General features: G+C 48.6%; 1 protein-coding gene across 2 annotated transcripts in view; it reads left to right on the top strand.

Annotated features, from left to right (window-relative positions):
* Window positions 1-27,580, top strand: part of LOC119389288 (derlin-2) — a 184,972-nt gene that overhangs the window by 131,594 nt on the left and 25,798 nt on the right. For both annotated transcript variants that reach the window (XM_037656490.2, XM_037656489.2), the window contains one exon: window positions 9,034-9,229. In XM_037656490.2, coding sequence (XP_037512418.1) covers window positions 9,034-9,229 — 196 coding nt within the window. The remainder of the gene's footprint in view (window positions 1-9,033; window positions 9,230-27,580) is intronic.

Genomic DNA, 27,580 nt, shown 5'->3' with positions numbered 1-27,580 from the left:
GGTGGATAGGTGCCTTAAATTTCTGGTCTTTTTGTGCCCTGTGGAGGGGTTGCTGTATGTATGGGGGAAGACTGCAGTGAACACTCCCCTGCCCTACTCAGACATGAGCTTTTGTTCCTTGAACTCGTCTTCATCGCTTGAGGATCGAGCCTCGCTCGGTTTGGTCAGTCTGCAATTTTTCTGCTGCAGAATTTTCATCTTGAGCTGTTTTATCTCCCTTTGGGAAACATGAAGCATTTCTTGAAACAAACTCTTTACAATTTGAACACATAACGTCCGGAGTACCCCGGGGCCTCGGTTAGGTCGCTTTATTTTCCACTGGAACGAGCATCGCACAGTTGAGACCTACTGGTTTTATTCGCTGCACTGCATAAGCAAATACAAATAACAAAAGAAAAGGCACGAATGTAAAAAAAATGAGTCCTTGTGTATTGCCCAAATGACGTTACTTAACGTCGTAGTTGCGAGCTACCCTTTAATAACACAACAGAGCAACCGATAACGAAATCTAGGGAGTCGCCTATTTATATAATTTCAACGAATAGCAAATGGTGCGTCCTTTTCCTATTCGCGCTGCGCTCCAGTGGTATCAACAAGCAGAAAAATGTGTATCGCTGGGTTTGCAAGTGTTTTACAAATGCGTCAACCACGGTAGGACAACTCCCGGGGCGCAGCCAGTCCGATCGAAACGATTCAGCGAGAAGTGCCTCTAACATATGTGGTCGCCGTCTTTTGGCTTGCAGACATTCCGTCAAACAGCCTGCCCCGACGTGCTTCGAACATTTGGGTCCTTAAGAAACCGGTTAGGAAAAAATGACAGTTAGATGTGAAATTAGAGACAGATTGCGAGCTGTCAGCATGTGTTCCGGCAAATAGAGAAGCTTTCATCAAGCTCGAAATGTTCTGCTTACAACTGAAACTTCATCCCAGCGTACCTAAATAATAATATCTGGGGTTTAACGTCCCAAAACCACGATATGATTATGAGAGTTGCCGTAGCAGAGGGCTCCGGAAATTGCGACCACCTGGGGTTCTTTAACGTGCACCTAAATCTAAGTACACGGGCCTCAAACATTTTTGCCAACTAACTAGCTCGAAGCAACGCCTTGCTGATTTTTGCCTCCACCGAAAATGCAGCCGCCGCAGCCGGGATTCTATCCCGCAACCTCCGGGTCAGCAGTCGAGCGCCATAACTACTAGGCCACCGGGGCAGGGCCCCTGAGTATCTTTTCGCTCGATTTATGTAGCCGTATGCAACGCGCGATGCCACCATGCCAGTCCAACAACAACGTCCCAATGCCACCACGCCAGAGAACTGCTGGAACATCTACGCGGCCGCTGCAGCATGCGTTGCGGAAGGCCCGCTTTCTGCCTATGGCAAGATGGCGGCACGCGGCTTCAGCTGAGGGGCGCCTCCTCCACTCTAGCAAATATTATTTTAACCTCCTTGGTCGCCACAACTCTAACGTCCATGGAGCAAAGTGGATATATAGGTTTTACAGCACCTGTGAAGGTCACTTTTTTTCTCGTTGTGGGCGCATTATCAGACTGGATCGGGATTGAAATAATGCCATAACTTTGATGATCAGTGTGGTAAAAAAAAACTGCAAAGAATGATTGCTTCTCATGGATTGTCGCAGTTGGTTGTTTCTGATAATTGCTCAGCATTTTCAAACAAAGGAATGCAATCTTGAAGCCAAATGGCATCAGTGCACTTGGAAAGAACAGCAGTGGCATGTAAAGTCTTTCGTATTTCATTCGAGCAACATTGCACTTTGCACTCTGAAATTGACAGAATGCCAGCAGAACTTCTGCTGCCCGACTGCACCTCGACATTGATGACCATAAGTACCAAGCAGCTACACTCAAAGACATGCAAAAATTTGTGATTCCGTGTACATATGTAACTTCTCTCACGATGTGAAGTGGCTAGCCACATGGGTGCTTGCATCTCGTCATGGGCACGCTTTCATCATTGGAACAACCACTTGCATGGGAGGTGCTACCGTGAGCCAACCACTCTAACAAGCGTGGCAAACGGCAGTGCTGAGATCCAGAAGCTCTGCAAGCATGCTGCAGATGTGCTCTCTCACAACTACTAGAGGGGAAGGGAGTTCACGGTATGTCCTTTTTTTTTTAAACCCATTGTGTGTGCAGTGATGGAAGTGTTGCTCCAATTGCTCCAAACTGCTCCAAAAGAGAAATGCTGCTCCAAGCTGTAATTTTTGTTAGTAACTGCTCCGGACCTGCTCCGAAATGGCACTGGTAAATTGAAAACAATGAGCTTTAAGCACATGATCATCCAGCGAGCCTAAACGTAACAAAAAACAAGCTGTATACTAGAGCACTGCACGGGCCGTAATTTTCGGCCCGGGCCCGGCCCGAGCCCGGACCTCGTTCAAATTTACCCGCCCGAACCCGGCCCGGTGACTCAAAATGAGACCCGGGCCCGGCCCGAACCCGAGAAAAAATTTCGCCTACCCGGCCCGGCCCGGCCCGACCACAGATCAGGCCCGACTGAGGCCCGACCCAGTAATCTAGGTGGTGATGCCCGAACATGGAATCGACAGCAGGGTGTTTTAAGTGGCAAATATCTACGCTTTGTTGGCGCATGTTTTGCAAACAATTATACTTTAACATAGTTACGGTAATTTCTTGTAAAAAGGGGCTCACGGTGCAAACAGCTGAGCGAACATACTGAATACAATGAATGTTTGTTCGGCAGTGGTATACTGTACCTATTTTTTCTGCAAATACACTGGGGATCATGACGGGTGTTTAGTAGCAGACATTGTAGCAAGAAAAGTGATTTGCAGACGAGTTTAGTTTCGATAGGGAGCGCAATAACAACAAAGAATGGATTGATGGATGGATAAACTTTATTATGGTCCATCGGAACGCGCTCTAGCACGTTGCGGGCCGCTCCGACATCGGAACAGAAAGACCAAGTCTCTCTGCTGCGTCGCGGGCCCGTTGGCCTGCCCATATAGCTGTTCTTCTAGCGCGGAGCTGGTATATAATAGCAGCCTCCCATTTGGACAGCGTGATGGCTTCGCCGCCGCGTAACACGGAGCACACCGCCAGAGCATGTGCTCTAGATTGGCTTGGCAGAGAACAAAACGCTCACTTCACTTTGTTTTTATTGCACTTTATAACCTATTGAAATTTATAGCATGCTCTAACCACAAAGCCAACCATGCACCCTTCTCGATATGTAGTACCCGTCTTCACCATTGTAGCACCTTGCCAGAGCAAGAGAAACAAATTTGTGACCTTTGTTGTAAATACACTAATCTGGGCAAAGGTATGGAACCGCGTGCACCACGTGTATGCGTATAATCAGCCGAAAGGAAGAAAAAATCTATTTGTCATAGCACTATTTTCATATACCATACCACTGCTTGTATATACAGACTGTAAGTTTCTTCTTCACATGTTACAGTCTGTCTTCACAGACTGCAAGTTTACTTATTCACATGTTATTGAGCGAAAAATCAAAGTATCAAGAGATTCCCGATTTAAGCACGCCATGCGCTGTTGCATCACATATCCTGCCGCGCTAAAGCTTCTTGCACTGCTCGCGCTGGCCGGACGGGCGCACCACATCTGCCTTGCCAATTGCGAAGGCGTCGGCAGTCGTTGTTCTTAGCTTCCACCACTGGAGCAAATCTAGGATGTCTTTGTGGGCCTCTGCAGAATGACCATAGCTGTCCAGCTCATCCCTTCACTTCTCTCGTTCCCGAACGTCGTGCCACTCTTCAATGTCGTCTATAAAACTCCTCTTTGAGGGCTTCTCCTTGTAGTTTTCAGCAGTGTATGTTATGCACGGTTTCCACCGTGCTCGTTTTATCCATATTATAATGGTTTATGCCTTCCCAGCGATGTTGTATTGGTAGAAGGTGGCCATTGGACTACGCGGTTATATAGGACTGGCAGGAGTAGGACGAAGCAATTTCGATATATTTTCGGTGTTCGTTCGAGTTTGGTAATAAATGCGCGACTAAGCTTCTCGAAGCTTACTCATTGGATGCATATGGTTCGAGGTAAGGGGACATCACCCGGCACGGAATCTGTCATTATCCTTTTTCAAGCCAGATATTTCGCCAAGCGAATATACTTCACCCCACGCCTTGTTTAATGGACCTGTTCTATTCCTGCACATTCCAACGCTGCTGTGGCAGTATCATGTAGCTCTCGCACTATATAGCGCACTATATAGGGCCTCAAACACGCGGCTCGCGGACCTCTCGCTAGCGGCTCTCCGCCCGCACATGACTGTCTTCATCCCATTTTTTTTATAAGTATGTTCTTGAGATACACAGGCATGACAGATCGAAAGCATATTTTTCGTGAGGCACCCCCTGCGGTCACCGTGTGTTGATACATAACCGTGAAACAAAAGCTATATTTCAGTATTGGCGTCCAGATTTCAGTCACTATGGGTGATATGAAATGACTGGTTCCCCAGACGTGAAAGAGAGACGTCCGTTAATGGCAATACTAAAGGCGAACTGCTGCGCCGGCCACGTGCATGTGCACGTGCCCTCGATGACCATCGGTTTCCTGTTCTTCGATAGAGTCTGGCGCGTTCCAAGTTGCTCCGTTTCGCACTATTTTGCAACGATATGTTGTTGGAATCCTGCCGCCAAATCCCCTTCAGAAATGATCCTGTATATGAGATATGGGAAAGGTCTGCTGTGAAATGACGGTAGTTTTAAAACCTGTTCCCCCCTCCCACGCTCCTACCTTCGTCATTGCCCTAGCACTTGCGGGAGTAAATTTTTGTGAATGCGGCCCGTTAGCTGAGGTGAGTTTGAGAGCCCTGATATGGCGGAGCAAGACGAAAGCTCAGATGTTAACAATGCGGGCATACAAAGCAGGCTGTGCATGTCCATCTCGCGCCACATGACCACTGGAAGCCGTCACAGAGTCACGGAAAAATAATGTGCCTTTATAGGGATTCTATGTATCAAGACTCCGTGCAGTCCTTTCGTTTTAGAGGGGGGCTCTAAATTTCAACAACGTTTGCCCGCTTTGGAGCTCTGTGATCGCAACAGCGATCACTGTGCATTACACATTACATTTATTACTGCGATTACAGAGTAACATTTGGGATACAAAATAATAACGAAAGGAAATAAAGCACGGAATAGCGAGATGTTACATATAAGTGCCTGGTCTATTTACTTTTAGCTCGCCCGTTTCAGGTAAATCTAATAGCTCATATGCAAGAAGCAAAGGAGTTCAGTACCTATCCCTCATAAAACTTCTCCAAATAGCTTACCCCACATAAAAAAAGCGTTTTTTTCGAGATAAAATGCCGGACATATATGCATGCACAGCGTATGCGGAACAAGGAATATTAAAGAGAACAACGATTTTTTCTATTATCAGTAAATTACTCTTTTACCATTCCAAAAGCACCACGCTCGCCGCGACAAGACTCTTGGTAAGAGAGAAAACTCGCATGAAATTGCAGGTAACGACGCCAACTTGAAATTCACGCAGCAAACTCCGTGACGTCATAGATTCTGACGGCATTTACTGGGCCCTACGTAGTTTATAGTGGGTAAAAATGAAGTACATTGACCTCTGAGGGGGTCACAGACTTAACATATCAAATTTCTGGAAATTTCGTTGAGCCAATGTCCCCAAAATACGACGAATACAGTTTGAAATCCGCGACGTCACGTGCGGAGATTTCAGCGCGAAATTTCAAAATGGAACTTTGACCTTGATTTTCTCCTTCATTAATAAACTCATTGATAGTGGAATTAATGACGTTCGGGTTCTCAGAGTACACTTTATCGGTCTCAGCCGATTCAGTGTTTCACTTTAATGACCCTTTAAGAACGGAGCAAAGTCCAAGCCCGGCCCGACCCGAGCCCGCCACCTCAAACCCGGGCCCGGCCCTAAGCCCGGAGCTTCAGGCCCGAGCCCGGCCCGGGCCCGCCGTGAAAGCTACTTTACCCGGCCCGGCCCGGCCCACGGGCCGGGCCGGGCTCGGGTTTTCGGGTAGGCCCGAGCCCGTGCAGTGCTCTACTGTATACTATCATTCTATATTTTGCAGACATTTTTGTTGGCAATGATGAGAAGGCTGCAGAGCCAAACTACGCGTGTGCTACCGCTGAAGAAAAAAAGGCCCACAATTGCGTCCGTGTTTTCTGCGTGAGAATTAAGCAAAACAAGGTTGCTCTATTTTCTATGCGATACTGTTTGAAAAGAGGCGCAGCACGCACCAAGGAGATATAAAATTTATATTTATTTTACTATATGCAGTGTCATTTCACGTTTTTTGCACGTGTGAAAACGTCGCAACTTTTACGTGCTCCTCACAGTCAAAATGGTGCCTTCAGTCTTCAGGTGAGAGCTCGTCGCCCTCCAGCTTTTCCGATGACTCGCTGAAGGAACTTGTGACTAGTTTCACTAACATATGGCTGTGTAAGCAGACGAAGCAAATAGTATGCAATGTTATTATTCGACCATGGCCGTTCGAATAATCCAACAGCCGTCACAAGAGACAACGGAAGGTTCACAAACTGAAACTAAAGTCAAAACGCGCGCCATACCAGACTACTTTGCTGAGCAGTAATGTGCAGTAGCTCCGCCCCCGTAGCCTTTTCTTCACTGCCAAGAAAATTTGTCCGCGAGTATAGTATGTACTATAGGTATGCTAGTATGGAGTTTCTATACTAGCTCCATACTAGCATATCGACAATGCCACAAGTAGTGGCATTGTTGATATTGCTACAGTATGGGCTGGGCTGTGGTATGAGCCGGGCATGTAGAGGAGGAAGACGAAGTGGTCTGGTGCGGCCTGAGGACTCCATCTTTGCGTCTGACTGCCGTGTCTCATTCTCATCCTGTAAATAAACACAGTCAACCTTCCCTCAACCGTAACAGCTTTGTGGTGGAGGTGCTGGGTAATCAACCGAGCAACACGACTCTGCAAGCGCCCGATCTACGCCGAAGCCGCTGCCTTGCTGGACTGCCCCCGTTACCACTGGCGGTTGAGATGTCTCACGGCGAAGACGAGAACCGGATCCCCGCAGCTGCAGGCCTTGCACCAGTCACAGCAGCACCGCTAGTGCCAGCTTCGGGCGCGCCTGGTCCCTGGTTGCGTCAGGACATGATAGTGCCTCGCACATTCGGTGGCAAATCTGGCGAGGATGTTGATGACTGGCTCACACACTACAAACGGGTGAGCAAGTACTACCAGTGGGACGCGGCGACCCAGCTGTCCGATGTAGTATTCTTTTTGATAGACACAGCGCTCGTCTGGTATGAGAACCACGAGGATGCCCTCACGTCTTGGGATCGCTTCGTGTCCGAAATAAGGGAGTGCTTCGGAGATTCCATAGCAAAGAGAAAACAAGCGGAACAAACGCTGCTGCAGAGAGCCCAGATCCCGGGAGAGACGTGCACGACCTATATCGAGGCTATCTTGAAGCTCTGCAAGATCGTCAACCCTTCCATGCCAGAGGAGGACAAAGTTGGCCACCTACTGAAGGGCATTGCCGAGGATGTATACCAGTTCCTCATCGGCAAAGAGAGCCTTGGCACAGTAACCGACGTCATACGCCACTGTCGCACATTCGAGACCCTCAAGATGCGGCGTATCACTCCCAAGTTCGGTCGCCTACCGAATGTAACCACCGTTGCGAGTGTTGACGAACACATGCCGTTTGATCTCGCGTCGACAATACGTGAAATCGTTCGAGAAGAGCTCACTCGACATGCTCGCCTGACGACGCACGAAGCTACACCCGTGTTGCATCCCTCTCACCATCACGTGTCAATTGCCGCCTCCGATTTAGCTGTATTTAGATATGTCTCCAATTTAGCTGTATGTAGCTGTACATGACAGGCAGACTATTTTGGTAAAATGTGTGTGAGATTAGTTCGATATCTTACTGAGTACTAACTGCTGGTGGGAGGACTGTGATGTGTGACTGATCACATTTATCACTTTGTCATTTCTGACCTCATTTTTGCCACAAGAAATGGCAAGGCTGTTTTTTCAACCTATCCGAACTTGGTTTTTTGAAGTTTCAAATGCAGGCTTTTTGGTGAAATGTGAAAATAAGATTTCTTTGCTCTGTTACCGATTATAAACAGCTCTATGTGATTCTCATCTCATTCTCAGTCTGTTGGTTCTCATTAATAATGTGTCTATGTGATTCTAGTTTCTTTTTAATTTGGGGCTCAGCTTCATCGGTTTTATATCATTTTTGTCACAAGTACCCGATATTTTAAATATATAGCTCATCTTACTTAGTGTTCAGTGACCACCCATCTGCTTAATTATTTGTTTGTTGTAATTTGCAGTGATAATTGTATGTGCAATATGTTTAATAATAAGTAATACTAATACTTATGAGATGGTTAAATAATGCTTTAAACTGCAGGAGTCATTTGGAATATTTTGCCATCTGCTCCGAAAATGTCAATAGCTGCTCCAAACTAGCATTTTTTCTGCTCCAGAGTATGCTCCAAGAAGCAAAATGTTGCTTCCATTACTGTGTGTGTCTTGACAAGCAACTTACGTAGACTTGAGTGTTTTGTTGTCGGAGCCAGCACTGTGTCTACACTGGTGTGCAATGGTTGAGCAGCGACAGGGAAGTTAGTTTAACATCACAGCATGCTGTTGCATACACAAGCTGCTTATTGAGGGACGCAGTTAGGGGCCTGTCTGTACACGCATCTCTATGCGACAGCACTCACCATTTCATATAACTGTGGTGCCAAACAAAAAAAACACGACTGTGCTTACCCTTTGTCTTACTGCAGCTGAATGCATTAAGCATGGGGTACGGCAGTGGGTCAGACGCTAGCAATGAATTTTTAGCACTCGAATCACTGCTGAAATGGTCAAGTTTTTGAAAGCTGGTACACCTCATTGGACTAGTTCTGGCGCAAGCACCGTGTGTTGACATTATCATCCAACGAAGCAGCTACTCATTTGGACACGTTTACCTTTTCTATGCCAATTTGAAATTCCTTTGCGAGTGGTTCTCCTGAGCGGTACGACAGGTGATCGGGATGTTTGTCAACCAGCTGTTCCTGGGGCATGCCTTCACCACCATGCTGGTGTACATTTGGAGCCGACGGAATCCATACTTTCGGCTAAACTTTTTTGGGCTCATCAACTTCCAGGCACCATACCTGCCCTGGGTGCTGCTGGGATTCTCACTTATTCTGGGCAACTCGGTGATTGTGGACATTGTAGGTGAGTGCACACAACCCACATATTTTTCTGAGCCACGTAGCAGATGCTGCAAGACATCATGGGCTGTGCTTGCAGGGCAAAGGCCTCTGCCATGTTTCTAAGGTTAACTGAGGCCACGTTAGCCCTGCAAGTTTCTTAATCTTCCCTTCCCTGCACGCCTTCTGTTGAAGTAGACCATATTCACACCTCACAGGACTGGAACAATCTTCCAGGATCAATTACGTCCATTGTTCATCATTCTCATTTTCATAACGTTTTAAGCTCAAGTGTCCTGTTGTGCAACCAACCAATTATGTAATTGTGTTTTCTTTTTCGGCAAACTGTCTCATTCTTGCTTTTTTGGTTACGACTTGTTATGTTACTTATATCTTTTAGCTAACATTGTATTTGTAGAACAACGTTTGTATTATGTTTTTTTTTTTTTTTTTTCTCATGTACCACTCCCCTCTGTAATGCCTCTGGCCCTGAGGGTAATTCTAATAAATAAATAAATAAATAAATAAATCAATCAGGAGCAATGCGTGTAATATAACCAACCCTTATATATAGCCTTCATAGATTACGCGAAAGCATTTAATTCGCTTCTTTGGTTATTTCCGAATGCCTTCAAGTGCGCACTTCTTTGAAAGTGCATTTGAGTAGCTTATACTGAAGTCTACGGGGTTCAAGCTGCGTCCGAAGATGCCACGAATTGGTGAGCGCTATAAACATGCTTTGCCCTTTCAATTAAGGAGCCATTGTTTCATCTGTCTCTGTCTGCTAGAAAGAAATATATTTTACCTCCTTTTGACATCTCACATATCTCCGCTTAGCCGCAACTATTAGTATGTATTTTTGGCCACCAGACAGATGACCTCTATTATATTCCTGCTACCCGAGTTGTATTCGTTATCCCGAAATCCCACGAGGTACGGTACCACAGTACTGAAGCTGTGCACGTCAGTCCTTTAGTTGTTGCCAGGGGTGAGACAGCTGCGCATATTGCGCATTTTTGATACGATTCCGTTTTCCTGCGCCAAGCTCTCCAAAAGCATAAAAATCGTAAAAATTGCACCGAACTGCTCCCAGGTTGTCTACCGACCGGGAAAACCGGGAATTCTCAGGGATTTTGGGTAGTCTGGAAATTCTCAGGGAAAACTCAGGGAAATTGCGCTCCCATCAGGGAAAATCCACAGTAACTTTATTGAAAGGCAACGAAAGTCGCGGTAGCACTGGCTCGATATTTTGTGAACGCATTTTTCAAATCAAACGGCCGCTGCGGCTGCGGGGAAGTGGCGCACCTGGATGCTGTCATCGCCTTCGGAGTGGTGAAGTGGGAGAGAATCCGGCTAATGCGTGGCATGCGGGAACCGCGAACCACGACACATCGTATCGCGCAATGTTGTAAGGGTGTTCTGTGAGTACGCGGTGTAGTTCTGTAATCTTTCTCGCGCGTGCTGTGCGTTAGCGCCCGATATGGTGTTTTTGTTATCGCCGTGTGTCAAGTAACAAGCATCATTAGTTGTAGAAGAGGTAGCAGTAGATGTAACGAGCTTGAGTTATCTTGCAAGCGATCGCGATCGTGCAGGAAGCGGATGTCTTCGACAAGGCTCGTATCTGGCAAGCCATCCCGATCGCCGAGAAAAAAGACGACGCTTGTTGGCTGTTATTGGAGAGCTCACTCGCTCTGATCCCGAGCTTCAAAGATGCTATTTAGGACTCCGTGAAGAATATAATAAATTTCCAGGCGAGAGCTAGCGTAACTAACGGGCCCATTCACAGCAAGTGAAAGCTTCATTCTTTCTTTTTTTCCCGATGAGGGCACTGCTCAAACAAGTTTTAGGCAGTCGACTGATATTTTTTGGGGCTACAGCTCGCAATTACCAGCCACACCACGTGGATGTTTGCCACAAAGCCGAATTACAAAACTTTTCAGAGCCATGGCATAGCGGCGACCGGAATTCGCGACACCGGCACGGGTCCCACATGCTCGATTCGACGCGCGATGTCGGAAAACAGTAACGTACGTTTCCACCATAATCGGATGTGCCGTAATTCAGGCTGTAGCCGTGCTTTCATGCGATCTTAGCCCGCAGCTATATTGCTTTTTTTTTGCGATAGCAATTATATAGACACTCCGACGCGAATTTTTCGCCTTCGCCATGATCTTCCTTGTAAAGTCCAAATCGCGATTACATCACCCCGCGCGTCGTATGCTCCATGTGCGAGTGAAAGTGCGCGAGCGCTGCCGACGAACGGGGCTTAAGCAGAGATGAAACGAGCCGACCGTCTCATTCGCATGATGGGCACATGGAGATAGGAGCCAGCGCGTTGGGAAGGTGGTGGGGGGGGGGGGGGAGGGGAGGGGGGCTGCGTGAGTCCGACAGGAAGTGCGTACTTTGTACCAGCGTGCGTGGTCGCGTGCGCCGCGGTATCTTTAGTGGGGATCAGCAGACGGCTCATACCTTTGTAGGTGTTGTGCTCTAATTGCAAAACTTCCGTTGAAGCCATAGCAGTGGCAGATCCCAGGGGGGGGGGGGCGGAAGCGGCGATCGCCCCCCCCCCCCCTAAGCCAGCGCCCGCCCCCTCCCTTCAGTGCCTGTCGTCCACCTCCTTTGTCAGGCTGCTTGTCGAGTTTGCCCCCTTTGTCAGGTTGCTTTGCCTGCCACTGTCCAAAAGGGGTAAAGAGAATCTTGTCCCTGCTCTCTACCTCTCATCGCTCTACCCTTTCCTGCTTCCCTATGCACATTTCCAACGAAGGCTTCTTAGGCACCGCTATAATCCCCTCTGGGCTGTTGTAAATATGCATGACCCACCAAAATGCACTGCTGAGCGGGGGTAAAAAGGCTTCAGCCTCCTTTGTACCCCCCCCCCCCCATTATGTACCTGAATCCGCCCCTGAGCCATACATAGATAGGGCACTTCTCTTAGTGCAGCTGCTGCGTTTCCTGAAGGAGCGAGCTGCTAGCCTATATTCATATAAAATTCCTCTTTGTTGCTATCGGATTTACTATTTTGCTCTCGTGGTGAAACTGTGACTCTTTTTTTGTAACGTGGGATGGTTTTCGATGTTGTGCGTTCGTAGAGAGCAAATGGATCGGTTGGGCAACATGATAGCAAAGGCGTTGCATTGCTCTAGGCAACGCACGAGGATTTGACAACAACCCGCAGGAGCAGAACAAGCGCAATTCCGCAGTGCATTAAACCCGCATTTGTTTCGTCTTTACATGTGACACTCTGGCAAGGCATCTAACTGTGATTGCTGCAGCTCACGATAAAAAAAAATTGATTTTTTTTTCACGCAAAAAAAAAAGGTCTTTTCATGTTGCCATATTAGTCGAACATTCTTGTGGCATTTTCAGTTAAGATTAATCCTTCAGTAACCATGCCTTGCATGAAAGGTCGAATTTCAGTTTAACGAAGTTTCGATATAACGAAGTGAGTTGCCGCTTTTACAAACTTCGCTGTATTGAGGTTTATCTGTTCTATGTACTATTCAAATGGGATTAAGTCGTTTTCATTTTCTAACATGCGTATTAGAGAGTGACACCACCGAGCGATATGGTCTCTACCCATCTTGACATAAAACAAAGTTCTGTTTCACTCAGGGAATTTTAGCAAAAACACTCAGGGAAAACCTGGAAAACTCAGGGAATTTAGAAATATCAACTCGGTAGACACCCTGTGCTCCAAAACAGCTGCAAAAGCAAGAATTTTGATGCCTGCATGTCAGCTTTAGTGGGGAAAAAAGGCTGAGTTGACATGATTTTCCAAGCAGCGCCAGGAATACCAAGAAAATAATGCGTTCGCAGAACACACAGACACGCCCAAGCGTGTTTCTTCTATAAAACTTCCTCTCGGGCTAGTTGGTGTTGTATCCCAGACATCATATTTTTTACCGCAAACAGGAAGAAAAAGAACGAACTGGCTGAGAAGAGAAGAAGACAGTGCACAGGGCAAGCGCTAAACATCAACTGGTTTTATTTAGAAAAAACCACGGAAAAGACAGATCACCTAAAGCCTGCATGTGTGCACCGCGTATGCGATGAAAAAGACAAGCATGGATGCAAAAAGAACCATGCCAGGCCGTACGTGAGGTGCGCAGTAGGCGTGGTGTATGCCATACCACTATCATGTGGGAAGACCTACATAGGTCAGACCGGGAGGTGCATCAACGATCGTGCGCGGGAACATGAGCTGTCCTTGAAAAATGGTAGTAATGCGCATTTACCGGTTCATTGCGCAGCCTGCACGTGTGCACCGTGGCTAAGCGAGATCAAGATTCTGGGTAGGGGTGGTGATACCTTGGGAAGGGAGTTGCTGGAAGCTTTCCATATTAGGAGCAAGGGCACAGAGTGTATTAGTGATACGTCTATACATTTGTACGGCAACGAGTTCAGATTATTCATGTCGATGTTTGATTAGCTATGCTACGACTGCGCGCATGCGCTTTAGGTGATCTGTCTTTTCCGTGGTTTTTTCTAAATAAAACCAGTTGATGTTTAGCGCTTGCCCTGTGCACTGTCTTCTTCTCTTCTCAGCCAGTTCGTTCTTTTTCTTCCTGTTTGCGCTAAAAAATATGATGCGTGTTTCTTCTATGCACCTTTCTAATGAAGGCTCTCATCGTGCCGCCTCCATAACCTCCTCTGGACTGTTGTCAATATGCATGACCTCGCATTGTGCTGCCGTGTCCCAAGTGTGCTGCTTCTACTCCCTAGGCTCTGTGTTCTGGCGCTACTGGTGCTCAGTGAAAACTACCGAGTGGCATGCGTAGTGGGGTTGACTCTCAGGTTCTTTGTTGTGCATAGCGTGTTCCTCTGGTCGCTTTGATACGCGTAAAAGGTGTCGCTTTGTACCGGCTGTGGGCTACACAAGCATTTAGGCTTAGCTTTACGACCAGTGTATCGGTCAACGGCCGTTTTGCTATGCGACTGGCATGCCTCCTCTTTTGTTTTGCAAAAAATAAAACGGGCCTCTGTACGTCCCACGCTACGTTTGCATGAACACATGCTTACGATGCGCGGTAACTGAAGCATGCAGTGTATGGTCGGCGGGTGCTTTACGTGACTCGCGGTGCGACCCGGGGGGGGGGGGGCAATCGCAAGTCTATATATTATCGGGAGTTCCACATCAACGGCGATGGCCTTCGATATTAAAGAAAAGAGCGCAGGCCAACGCGGGCAGTGGTAGTACTACAGTTGCGGACGTCGAGAGGCGTTATCACCTGCCTGCCTTTCCCCCCCTGCCTGCTTGCGATTGTCTTCATGCTCAAGAAAAAGTTAGGGGTTCTGCAGCACTTTGAAGGAGCCGTTGGGGTTCCTCAGGGCCAGAACGTTTGAGAACCCCTGCTCCAGTGGTTCTGCGTGAGAAGGCTGCAGCCGACTGATGCGAAGTGCGTTTGTGTGGTCCCCCAGTAAAAGTGTACACAGTACTGCGCTACTCTTGCAGTACCATACACACGCGTTTGACAAGATAGTCAGTGCAGCGAGGTTTCTTGGCACCCGCGCGGCGCTTTTGAAGGGGGTCCCGCACGAGGTGGCAGCGAACGGCGGTGCAGCGTGCTTTTGTCATCTGTTAAAAGCATGCGGTACACTTGACACTATGCCAACAGCGCGGCCGAGCAGATAGCTGAAGCGCTTATTGTGATGTTCTCCTGACAAAGAGTAATAACATAGACCTACAAGAGCTCTTGGTAAGCTTGAAAAGCTAAATAAAGCAGATGAAGCAGACGTACAAAAAGCCAAAGCAGTAATCTGCTAAATCATATCACTGATCTTAAGCGAAGGCCTACTGCTATGTAACTACAATTATTGTGCAATCACAATTTTTAAAAATTTTTGATAAGTGTGATGCTTTTTTGTTAGTTTTTTTTTTTCAGATGTTTGAGGTCAACCTAGTTCCCAGAGCCTTTTTTCAATTATTTCATGTTTGTTACATGAGCTGGATAGGTAGCGTGGTATGTGAAAAAGTAGTGTAATTCATACCTGGCTATAGTCTGTTAAAAAAAGAACTTTCTCCGAAGGCTGTTTCAGTGTTATGTGTATTCTAATTGAATTAAAATATGTACTTGTACCCCCAAGTTCCTACAACTTTGTTTTTTCAAGCTCCTAGGACGACATATTAAAGGGACTGACAACTGATTTTTCTTGACCCATTGTTTTACGGCGCGACAGAAAGCCCACCCTTCGCAGTGTTTGTAGCTGCACTAGTTAATCCCAAAAGCACGTTGTTATTTTACAAGCAGTACTTTTCGATCTGAAAGGCTCTAAACACGGACGCACCTTTCCTCCAGCAATGCTGAGAATTGATAGCGATGCCGCCAACCCTTCTCGCGATTTGTGGAAGCTATTATTGTTCTGCTTTTGCAGGAGTTCCTGTAGCTATGCTTAACCACCTTTATTTATAGCTTTTCAACTATTTTTAAAAATAAGGTGTCACAATAAGCTGATGTGCCATTATACACGTTCCCTGTATCTGTACCGCGTTGTGTGCGCATGCGTCCATGGTTGCCTGCGCCTGTGTCATGGGTGGCTTGTCCTGGTGTCGTTATTCTCTCGATGCACGAGCCAAGCCAAGTTATCGAAAACGTCACTACGCGTACGCGAGGCTGCACCGAGTAGCAGCGCGCGTCATTTCTGAGACCAAGTGTCGGTAGCAAAACTATGTCGCTCCAAAATCTTAGCGACTTGGAAACTGCGTGCACGGTTGCATGAGCACGCTGAACAGTTGCTCAAGACGCGCTGATGAGCTTGGGATCATTACGTCACGCGAAGGCAAGCGGCACTTTAATACATACTACTAACGCAGGCCTATATGTACATTTTTATGGAGCAGTACCTTTTAATATAAGGAAACGAACAAAAAAAAAATCGTCGACAGCACACAGCAATCGACGGTCACGTGGCCGGGTTCATTGGATCGTTCATGTTTTTGCCGCCAGAGGCGCCGCAGGTCATTTTTCGCGACTTTCGATTAAGAAATAAAAATATAAATCCATCTCTCACGAAAAAAACAGGGTAGGTTTGAGTCGATGCGACGGACAATGTTTCAATCAGTGGAGTCATCTCATTTCATGTTCTGGGCAGTTGTCGGTCTCTTTAAATGCCGCAAACTGCTCCAAATCAAGGTGGTTCTGCTCCGAAATTGAAATTTTGCTGCTCCAAAAACTGCTCCCAATTCAGTTTCAGTCGTCTCACCCCTGTGTTACGTATCTTTTGTGTTCCGTTCAATACTCAGTCCCACCTCGCTCGACCCAAATGCACGGTGTGACAGCCATTCGGGAGCTTCAAGAAAGAGCAGTGCAAACCTCATAGGCAGGTATGAAACGCGAAAGTATGTGTTCTGCCATTAGAAATCAGCTAAATCTAGGCTTTGTGGGCATTTTGAGGTTAAAATCAGCTGAAGTGCGAAAGAAGCATGCTGACCGTAAAAGACATGGCGGGGGAAGGTCATCCAAAACACTCTGCCACATTTCTAGCCTGAAGTTAACAGCGAATCTCTGCCTCACCATTTTTTCTTTTAAAAAAACTGGTTCAGCGTGCAAAGGTGCAATAGACTGTGTTAACGCCTCCCTTTTCAGTGTCATTGGCAAGGCATCTGACTGGAATATACTACTTTTGCTATCTAACTACGACTTACTCTTTCACCAGAACCGGACTTGCCCTTCCTGGTGCTGTAATTAGGCCTCCCGAATGAACCTCTCAACTACACCTTGGCCTTGCCAAACACCCGACTACGGCCACACTGCTAATAATCTCGCGACTCTAACAGGCCACTGCTGGAAGCTAGGAATGTTTAGGACTTTATCAAGCGAAGCTCCACTAGTAGGGTTGCTTGAGGAGTTGGAAACGTTAACTGGGATGTTATTGGCCTTGGTGAAGAGCTCGGGAAGCATGTACAGTACCAACTGACAGACACATGCTGTGCTGTTGCGGACAAAGAATATGGCGTGGGATTTCTAGTTCACAAGGGCCTTGCAGGCAACATTGAAGAGTTGTCTAGTACCACTTGAAGGGTAGAGATCAACCTAAACAGGTGATACAATCAGTACAGGTTTGCACTCCATCCAGTCGTGAAGACAATTATATGACGATATCGAACTAGCAATGAGAAGAGGACGTTGCCGGTACACCATAATTAATCACGGGAGATTTCAATGCAGAAGGAGAATAACATGAGGTAGAAGCAGGTGGTATGGACTCTAGAAATAACGGTGGAGAGGTGTGAGTAGAATTCGCAAAGACTCTGTACAATGCGTAGAAATAAGAAGTGGCCGTGGAAAAGCCCTAATGGACAAACTGAGAACGAAAGATGTTATTGTGTGTGGCAACCCAGGCATAGTACAGGACATTGATGTCATAGGCATCGTAAACCACCTAAAGAAAACCCAATGTAGATGTAGTAAGAATAAAAAGAGATTCTAAGATTACGATCGAGAACAAGTACGCAGCTTTAGCAGGACAGGATAATACGGAGCAAAACGGTAGCTAGACTTATCTTAGAAGCAGCTATTGAAGTTGGAGGTGAAGCGCCAAGACAAAAAGTATACAAGCTCTCCCAAACTGCAGATTGGGCTAGTTTGTGAGGATTCACACTAGTCGTAGCTGTCATGAGTAAAGGGGCACGGGGCGCGTGCCGGACGGTGGAATGCGTCGATGGTGTGCGCGGAATGGAAAAGTACCCAATGGTGTGCACTCCCGCCACGTCCACGCACACCACTGGCCGGAGAAAGGCGCGTGCCACGCGACCCGAGCTGAGGCGAGAGATCCCAGAAGAAGAGATTGTCATTGTTTGGTGGAGTTGGCGAAGAGCAAGGTGGTGTAAGCCAGCGTCACGCCCGTGACGAGAGCAGTAGCGCCCCGTTCTGGAGGCAGCAGTAAGATTGGCTCGGGAGGGTGGCCGTCGACCTTGGTGTCATCCGAGTGAGGCTCCCCGGGCTTGCGGCGGCTTCAGCACAGCAGTTTGCAGGGCACCTACAGCACTACCTCAGCTCGACGAGCCGGCAACCCTCCGACAATCACCGGAGAGCCACGTCGGCAAGTTCGAGCCAGTGGCACCAAGGAGAGACCGAAAATTAGGCCTACCCGGGAAACACCGATGTTCTCCACGAGGAAGGAGCATCGGCGAGGAAGACGATCAGCGAGGCGTCTGATCGACGACAACTATGAGACGTCAAGAGCTGCGACGACGGGACAGCGCGTCGACTTGGGCACTGGATCGAGTCGTCGGACACCACGATCCGTCAGAACGTTCCATTGGTATCACGACTGACTGAGAGGCCATAGTAGCCAGACTTTCGAGGTGAGAGGAGCTAGACATAGCTCGAATGTTTTGCGATTTTGGTTAGTGAGTGCGCACTATCTCAGGATTTGCCTAATGTGTCAATTTTTGTTGTAAATTTTGACTGTGTGTTAGTGTTGTTTGCTGTGGTGTGTGAGATAAAGTTTGGTTTGCGGTGCCACCATGGTGTCTCCCGCCTCTATCTCTCTCCCAATTCCATTTCGCATTGCAAGCGCTCCCGAGATACGTGACAGTAGGGCGACAAACATAGAAGAGAAAAGAACCACACAGCACATGTCTGCGTTTGTCGCGCTACAACTACTGTGGAGTGTGGTGTCGCTAGTTTCGGTTTCAGTGCATAGTCTAGCAACATTGGTAGCTCTGTTGTATATATGGGTGCTCTAAAATAAAGCGGCATTTGGTTTTGTTGTGTAATGGTGGCTTGTCCGCTCTCTTCTTCGCAGTCTCAGGCCGTGACACCACATTGGTGACGAGTTTTAATGAAGGCGTTACCTTGCCTGTAGCCACGCCGCCCGTCATGAGCTTCTCCAGCTTCGCCCCACTGCCACCGTTTTTGCCCGCGCAGGGCCGCCCACCGGTTCCGTGGCCACAATGGTTTCGCATGTTTGAAACTTTTCTTTTGGCCTCCGTAGCATCGGACTTTACGCCCGAACGACGCAAAGCCCTCCTCCTACAGAGTCTGGGTATTGAAGGCCAACATATTTTCTTCACACTGCCCCCCCCCCCTCCCCCTGGGTCCGCGACTGAGACCGATGAGGTCAAGAAGTTGGCTGCTGCCCCATCATCATACGACCAAGCCGTCGCTGCGTTGACACAGCATTTTGCCTTGGCAAGCAATGTTGCCGTGGAACGCCATTGCTTCCGCCGCCGCACCCAGCAGCCAGGCGAGTCCATTCATTTTACGGGAGCCTGCTTCTTCGTGTTCTTTCGTCGCCATGGACGACTCTCTCCGCGACCAGTTCATGGAAGGCATCTCATCAGAAAATCTTCGTGAACATCTGCTTTTGAAGGGTCATCGCTCTCTTTTTCCGCGTGCCGTACTCCTGGCACAGCAACTCGAACAGGCTGCTCAGCAAGATCGTGAGCTTGTTCCCGGGCACGTTCAGCAGCTAACTTCGCGAGGTCGTCGCTTTCCAAGAGGTTCAACGCGGCCGCGCTCGTCTTCTGATGATGATGATGATGACGATAGGTGGCTGTTCCCTTTGAAGTGGGTGGCCTTAGATACTGTGGACTAGCTGGGTAGAAAAGAGAAGGAAGAGAAAAAAGAAGGAAGAAAAGGAAAAAAAAAACGAGAGAATTATGGGGTGGATAGCGAAGCACACACTAATCGCAAGTTGCTCCACTCTAGAAGTGTTGCGACTGACCGGTCTGATCTCAGTTCACCGTTGCCCTCCACCACATTTGTTGACAAGCTCTAGTGGTCGACACGGCAGTGATATCTTAGTCTTCCTCTTCTGGTGCAAGACCGAGCAGCTGTGGTAGAGTGGTGCCCTCGGCTGGGTGTGGAGGGAGACGGGCACAATCCAATATTAAATGTTCGGCCGTCTCGCTTGTTTCTGCACAACAGCGACAGATGGCGGCTTGAACTTCCGGGGCCTCGTCGAAATGGCGAAGGTATGTGAGCGTACGTAGCGCTCCAGCACGCACTTCAAACAGTAGTGCACTTCCTACGCTGTTCCGTAGAACTTTTCCGTGCGTGCTGATGTCTTGTGGTCACCATACATCCGCAAGGTAGATTTACGCAGCACCCCTGAGCGCCACTGTGCGTTTTCGACCTCCCAGACCCGCGTGCGTACCGAGTGGCGTGAGGCCCGCGGGCGTGCCGCTGTCCATTTCGCCGAAGAAATCGAACTTCCCGCGTAAGCGGTGGACTCTATTTGACCACTGCATGTGAATACCCATGAGGGAAAGATAGCGAAATATGCGCCTGGCTCATCACGGGACGCCCAAGCGCCGGAGGCAGGCTTCAAACGCTATTTTGCTGTATGCTTTCCTGGCCTCGAACAAGGACCAGCCAATGTCCCCCTGTACTGCCTCCATGGCATCTGAGGGCTATTCGGCCTACTTCTCGTTGTCCACGTTCTAGCCACTCACGGGTTGTGGTCGACAGGCAGACAACAGAGTTCGCGAATGTCAAACCAGGCACATGTACCGCCTTCCACAGCTCGCGCGCTATGACGTAACGATTGAAGCCCCACAGGCAGCATTTCCGTAGGGTGCCAATTGCTCGCCGTGACGACTACCCCATACTCTCGTGGATGGCGTAATATTCTCCATCGCTTAGCGTCACTCCGAGGTAGCGGTACTTGCTGCTGCGTGGTACTGGCTCGCCGTTGGGTAGGAGCAGCTAGTATTCATTTGCTGACCCCGAAAAACGCAGCACCACCGACTTTTTCGCGTTTAATGTCAGCCCCAGAGACGCCAGGTGGTTAGGGGATATGCCCACCAGGCTCTGTAGCTGATTCGTGGTTTCGGCCAGTAGCACCAGGTCATCCGCAAAGACGAGTCCCGGCAGTGTCCACAGTTGGGGCGACTGTGGACGACCAGCATACTGGAACCGCAGTGCAAAGCCAAGGCCCGATTCAGTGATGCTCGAGCCCCACTGTGTACAGCATGTACAGTAGCGGGGAAAGCGGCCACCCTTGCTTCAAACCCTGGCGAACAGCTACCGGCTCAGTGCTGGCCGGTCCAAAAGTCGCAACCACCGTGTTGATGCTGTAGAGCCGCTCGAGGAGGTCTATCCAGGTTGGTGGCATATCGATGCTTCGCATGCGGCAGAACAGTAGCTCGTATGGGACGCTGCCGTACGCTTTTGCTACGTCCAGAAAGCAGGCCACCAGATCTCGGGACTACTTTCTAGCGATCTCGATGCACTGCGTAAGGACAAACAGGTTGTCATCAAGGCGCCGTTGTTCCCTGAAGCCGTTTTGAATTTCAGTGAGGAGCCCATTCGCCTCTGCCCATCCATTCATCCATCGTTTCAAGACTTGGGCAAATACCCTGTACATAACGCTGGTCACTGTGATGGGTCTGTGGTCGCTTAGGAAGCTGCAGCATTTCCTCCTCATTTTGGCACGAGACATACTCGACCTTGCAGCCAGTCAGCCGGTATTGGGTCCCCCTGAATAATGCCCGTGAAAATCGTCGCAAGGTGCTCTCGAGCCCGTTCACCAAGGAGCTGAGACTAGCGACACCTACCGACGATTCGGATGACACGAACGTTTAGTGCTGCTGATGATGATGATGAGTTGTGGCCGTACCCTTTAGATCGGGTGGACGCATGATCGCGTCCTAGCCGGAGAAGAAAAAGAGAAAAAAAAAGGAAAAAAAGAAAGAAGGAAAGGCAGGAAAGATAAGACAGAATGGGGCGGAGATTGCAGTCATAGTCTCACTAATGTCCACCACATTAGTAGACGGGCCTTCGCAACCGATACTGCATTGTAGCGTCGGTGCTCAGATGACTCAAATCCCAGTGCCAGTTAGAGTGCCTCGATGTCCTCCTCACCCACCGCTCCGTAGGGAGTGGAGACAACCGCGTCGTCTGCTACGGCGTCCGCCATTTTCACGCCGGCTCCGATCTAGGGGCGCATTGACGGCGCGCGTGTGAGCTGTTTGCAGGCTGTACGGAGGCTTTGCGTAGACTATAATACTCCGGAAATGCATTAATGTGTTATCATGGTTTATTAAATCTTATTTTTGTTGTTTACTGTCTAACAGCACTATGAAATTCGCCGCTTCACGCATAGGCGGAGAGTTTTCATTTTACCGGAGGGGGCGGGGGCCCGACTTGCTCTTCCACATTTCTCCCTCACTTTCTCCACACACACACACACACACACACACATATATATATATATATATATATATAGATATAGATATATATATATATATATATGTTAGAGAGAGAGAGAAAAAGAGGGAGGGGAGGGAGTGTCCAATTTCCAAATTAAAGAAAATTGATTCCCACACTGCGTGGGATCTGCCGAATTTTTTTTAATTAACAGGCTTTACCTTATTAAAACATGCACCAGACAGGAGAGAGTAGGCTGACGCTGGCACGGGAAGCTATAATTATGCCAGTGAATTCAATTCAAGATGGCCGTAATTCTCAGATGGTAGCAAATACCATTTGCTACCACTACACCTTGTGCGAAGCTACGGTTATAAACCTTTCCGCTAAAGGTTGTTTTCTTGACGAGTGATTGAGTTGCTAATTGGTGACAGGTTGTTTTCTTGACGAGTGATTGAGTTGCTAATTGGTGACCGAACTTGTAGTAAAGCCCTTTACTGAAAAGTCAAAAATGCGTACCATCTTTTCTCGGCACTTTTATAGGCAAGCATGTCGAAGGGTACCCATTTGTAGACAACCAAGAAATTACTCGTTCTTTACTGGTGAGTAAGTTTGTGCGAAAGCATTCACTGACTGACTGTGTCGGGATTGCTTTGTATTCTCAGTAGCATTTTTGTATTCTCAAAACCAGTCGCCACAGGGTTCGAGACGTTTAGAGTGCAGTTCTTTGGCGTCCGTTCCTGCGTTGAGTGGCGTCGCCGTTGGCGTTGGCGGCGTAACCGATAGCGCGAATGAGGATGAAAGAGAGCGAACGCGTAGTCTGTCGATATCACAAGTCACTGGCCTCTAACTTCGCTTTCTTTCTCCGTCACGTGCATTGTCCCCTCGGTCGGAGCTCGTGCGCATGCAGGGCTGGCACGGGCGCTGCGGCTGGCTTCGCTTGTCGTAACGGGGCTGTCAGCGTTTCGCTTATTCGCGACGCCTGCAATGAACAGAGTAGTGTGCGTAGCACTCGAGCGCTGGAAGTTTCTGCGGCAATATGTAACGAATGTTAAATTGCTACAACTGCGGATAGTCAAAACTTCAAACACAGTTGGCGTTGCCCGAACACGAAGCTACGCTCAGAATTCGCATTAGGCAGTATCGTATAATCGTCGGTGAATTTTCTAACTTGTCATAGCTTAAGTCGTCGCTTCAGTTGTTCATCAACACAACGTATTCTGAACGTACAAATCTGTTTGAGGGGCATTTTCCACTGAATGTTTGACTTATCACTGGTCCATGAGCCGAACTTGAAAAGCCTGAAATGAAAAAGAAGCGGGAGTAAACCTGTGAAATAGCTGCCAGACAGGACGGCCAACGGTGTGTTGTCAATGGACGGGGACCTAAGCCAAGCTTTTAAAAAATATCCTGGGCCGGCGCCAGCCAGGGGGGGGCTCTGCCCCCCATGAGGCAGTCCGGGGGGGGGGGGGGGGGCCAAGCCCCCCAGCCACCCCGTACTCTCCGCCTATGGCTTCACGCGATGATATGCTGCTGCCTGAAACCACCTTTAAACGGCCTGTGACCGCTTGTTAGCGTGATAGTTTATTTACTTTAAAACGAAAACGGCTTCGTTTGACACCGGCTGATCTTGCTCTGCGGGCGTAAAATAACGCGTTGCTTAGGCTTTAGTGTAGAGCAATGGGTAATTGAGGTTCGAATCACCATATTACTTGGCATTTCCGCTCTTCAGGAAGATTTGCTCGGCGAAGCTGTGCTGGTTCAAAACAGTCATTATCGAGCAATGATGATAAAGTTACTTGAGGAAATGTCTACAGTAAAGGTAACCAATTAATAAATGACCAATGAATACGTGATTGCTGTCAGTATTTTGATCCAATTGCATATCTTTGTTATCTATTATCATTTAATTCTCACACGTATTTGGCAGAACTCCTGCGGCAAAAGATAACAAGCTAGCAAAATGACAATTTAATAAATTTCAACACGTAAAATAACCATATCTCTCTCCGGCTCTACTTGACAAGCGAAGAAAATATGCCCCCACCTCACCGAAGGGAGTCGTGAGGAAATGCGAATGCATTTCTTGCGCCGAGAGTACACGGCATAGTAATTTTAATGGCGTAAAGCTGGGCACATCGACGTGCTCAAGTGTCTCCCTTTTGGGCGCCTCTTTCTACGAACGCTTCCTACGTGCGTTCGTAATCACCTCAGGGATGTTGCCACCGCCTTCAATGCAGCACAAACGCATTTAGAACGCGCTGTTTTCAGGCTGTGCCAAGGCAGCACAAACGCTACAAACGCGTTTCAAACGCACTGCATTGAGGCGGTGGCGCAGGGAAGAGCGAACGGCGAGAGAAGGAGCGGCGAAGCACTGCACCTACCCTCTCCTACACTGTCTCCACACACGCGGGAGCTCCGCCGAGCTCCCGCGATGCGAACGCCCTCACACGCCAGAGCGCGCTCCTCCTCTCCACTCACTCTCCGCTACTCCGCCCGCACCACCTGCTCCGGTTGCTAGGGGCGAGGATAAGTGCGCGCGCCCGCAGCTGTTGCTATGGGAGAGGGAGCGAGAGCGGAGAGGCGCGCGGACAACGCCGGACGCCTGACATAGCCCAACTAAGAAATGCATTCGCATTTAAAAAAAATTACAGCATATCCACGGGTGCATGATGAAGAGCTTGGGCGAAGCTCCTGAAGCAATCATGTGTACACCGTGAAATGTGCAGTGGTTTCGCCCAGCAGTAATCAAAGCGATACGCTGCTTTGACTATTTTTCCTTTTTCCGTTTTTCCTTCTTTTTTATTTTTCAATTCTTTAATTTTTAATATAATTTATTTATTTTTATTTTTATTTTCTCTTTTATTTTTCTTTCTTTATTTATTTAATTTATATATATATATTTTTTTTTCTATCTCTACGGGACAGCACCATCTAGTATATCGTCACCCAACTGCAGTTTGCATGCATATCTATGGGACAGCGCCATCTATTATACTGTTCGGGAGATACTGCCGCGGTTACGCCTGACATGGGACAAGGTTAGACTAAGAGGAGCTACGCCCCTAAAAACAGAATATACATCACAAAGAGGAACGAAAATGTCTCAGTTGTGCCTAATACACCAACACACGATTTCAAAGTTCACTGCAGGCTCACTCCTGCACGTCTTGCTTGCATGCCTGTTAGCTCCCTTCGCCGCGACTTGATGCAGGTGCACGCGCAGCCTCAGCCTCGTGGAGTTTGAAATTAGCAGCTTTTCCACAGCTTCTTCGTGTTGCTGACAGCATCCTGCCAACTTCGGCCGCGGAACCTTGTTTACAGTCACAACCTTCAGGGGTGATTTCATCGAAAATACGCTCTCGGTCCAACCGGTAACACATTACTATAACTAGAGAAGACAGCGCGCAGCATGCCGTCCCAGCCTCTTGGCGTACGAAAAGAAACAGCTTCGGTAGTCTTCCACGTCACGTGCAAATTTGCGTGCGCTGAGTACGAATTACGATTCCAAACTCTACTTCTAAAACTGGTACAGACACGCGCAGAACTTTACATTGGGATTTGTTTTCTGAATGCTTTACACTCACAGCTAAGAGTTAGCGTAACTTGTAAATTACTTCGTACGCTGTCTCTCATCAATAAACATCCTCCCGAATGCGATGTATAAGGGAAGATCTTTCAGTCACCACCCTCGCGCTACAAAAATATTGCAGAATAAACAAATATTTTGAGGGAATTGCGTAATACTCACAATTCACATGGACGAGGTGTTTGTACGCTGCCAATTGTCGCGCTTGAACTTAGCCACCGAGACAGTTCTCCTTTTTGGGTCCCTCGGAAAGTTGAACAGTCGCCAACCATTGCTCGAGTGGTTTGAGCACAGTGGCACCCAGCCAGTGACGTAGGCAGAAATGTTTTTCAGGGGGGGGTGGCCACCTTTTTGATCCGATATTGGGTCTGTGCAGATAAGTGGGGTAGAGTTTCATATTGTGTTCTGTATCCCATGGAAAAAAAAATTCTTGGGGGGGAGGGGGGGCACGAGCCCAGTGTGCCCCCTCCCCCTCACTACGCCACTGCACAAAGGAGTCAGGCATTTCGCGTGAAAGCGCTTAAAGAACGCCGTAGTTAAACCCGCATCAAATTCCTGCCAACTAGCGCCACGTTGTCGCCGCGTCTCGACACGCACGCTCTGTGTGACAATGGCGGACAGCACTACGAAAACTGGTTTTGGCGACAGGAGCTCAGTCAAAGGATGTCTCCGCTCTACGGAGGGGCGGGCGAGGAGGACATCGAGGCACTCTAGTGCCAGTGGGAGCGTGGTGCCCTCTGTTGGTCGTGGCGTCAGTTGCGTACACTTGAGCACAGCCGAGCTAGACCGCACGCGCGCGCGCCTGCGGTCTAGCCCGGCCATGACTTGAGAATTATGTGTTCTGTCGTCTCCTCCTCGCTCCCACAGACCCTGCAAAGTGCCATCTGTACGTCTGGATCGGCGTCAAAGTGTCGCCGGTAGGACAGTGTGCGAAGCGCTCCCGCCCGAGCCTCAAAGAGCAGCGTACTGCCGACACTATTATCTTATAGTGGCTCCGCGGAGATTTCGCCCTTGTGCTCACAGTACAGTGCCATTGTGGTCTTTCTCTGCGCATTCGCACTCCACTGAGCGTTTTCCGCTTGGCGTACCAGGGTCCATATGTGAGTCTTGCGCTTGGCGGCCTCATCCTCAGTGCGTGTCAGGGAGCCGTATTTTCGGCGCAGGGTTTGCACACGGGCGCACCACTGTGTCCGGATGCCAACGATATTTATATATCGGAATAGCTTCCGGGCCCACCTGGTATCATCCATGTTGCGGAGGCGCGCCTCATAGGCGATTTTGCTCTGTGCCTCAAACGCTGACCATCCCATGTCTCCCTGAATCGCCTCTACAGCAACTTGCCTGTGGCAGCCAAGCGCTAGCCTGCCTACCGCGCGCTGTCCACGTTCGAGCCACTCTCTTGTATTGGCGGAAAGGCGCAGGATGGTGTTTGCGAAAGTGAGGCCCGGTACATGTACGGATTTCCACAGGTCACGAACAAGCACATAGCGGTTGCACCCCCTTGGACACTGCCGTCACAGGATGTTGCACGCACGGGTTTATGCTATCTTCTAATGTTTCTCATGTGCCTCGTGTATGTCACCTTCCGTGGTTAGGATCACTCCAAGGTACCTGTATTGTACGGCTTGAGAAATGAGATCACCCTTGGGTAGCATCACCTCTGGTGCGTCGGCAGATGAGCCTGAGAAACGAA

The sequence above is a fragment of the Rhipicephalus sanguineus genome, chromosome 4 (assembly GCF_013339695.2).
Source record: "Rhipicephalus sanguineus isolate Rsan-2018 chromosome 4, BIME_Rsan_1.4, whole genome shotgun sequence".
NCBI lineage: Eukaryota > Metazoa > Arthropoda > Arachnida > Ixodida > Ixodidae > Rhipicephalus > Rhipicephalus sanguineus.
The sequence above is the reverse complement of the archived record's forward strand: the minus strand, read 5'-3'. Positions and strand labels throughout refer to the sequence as shown.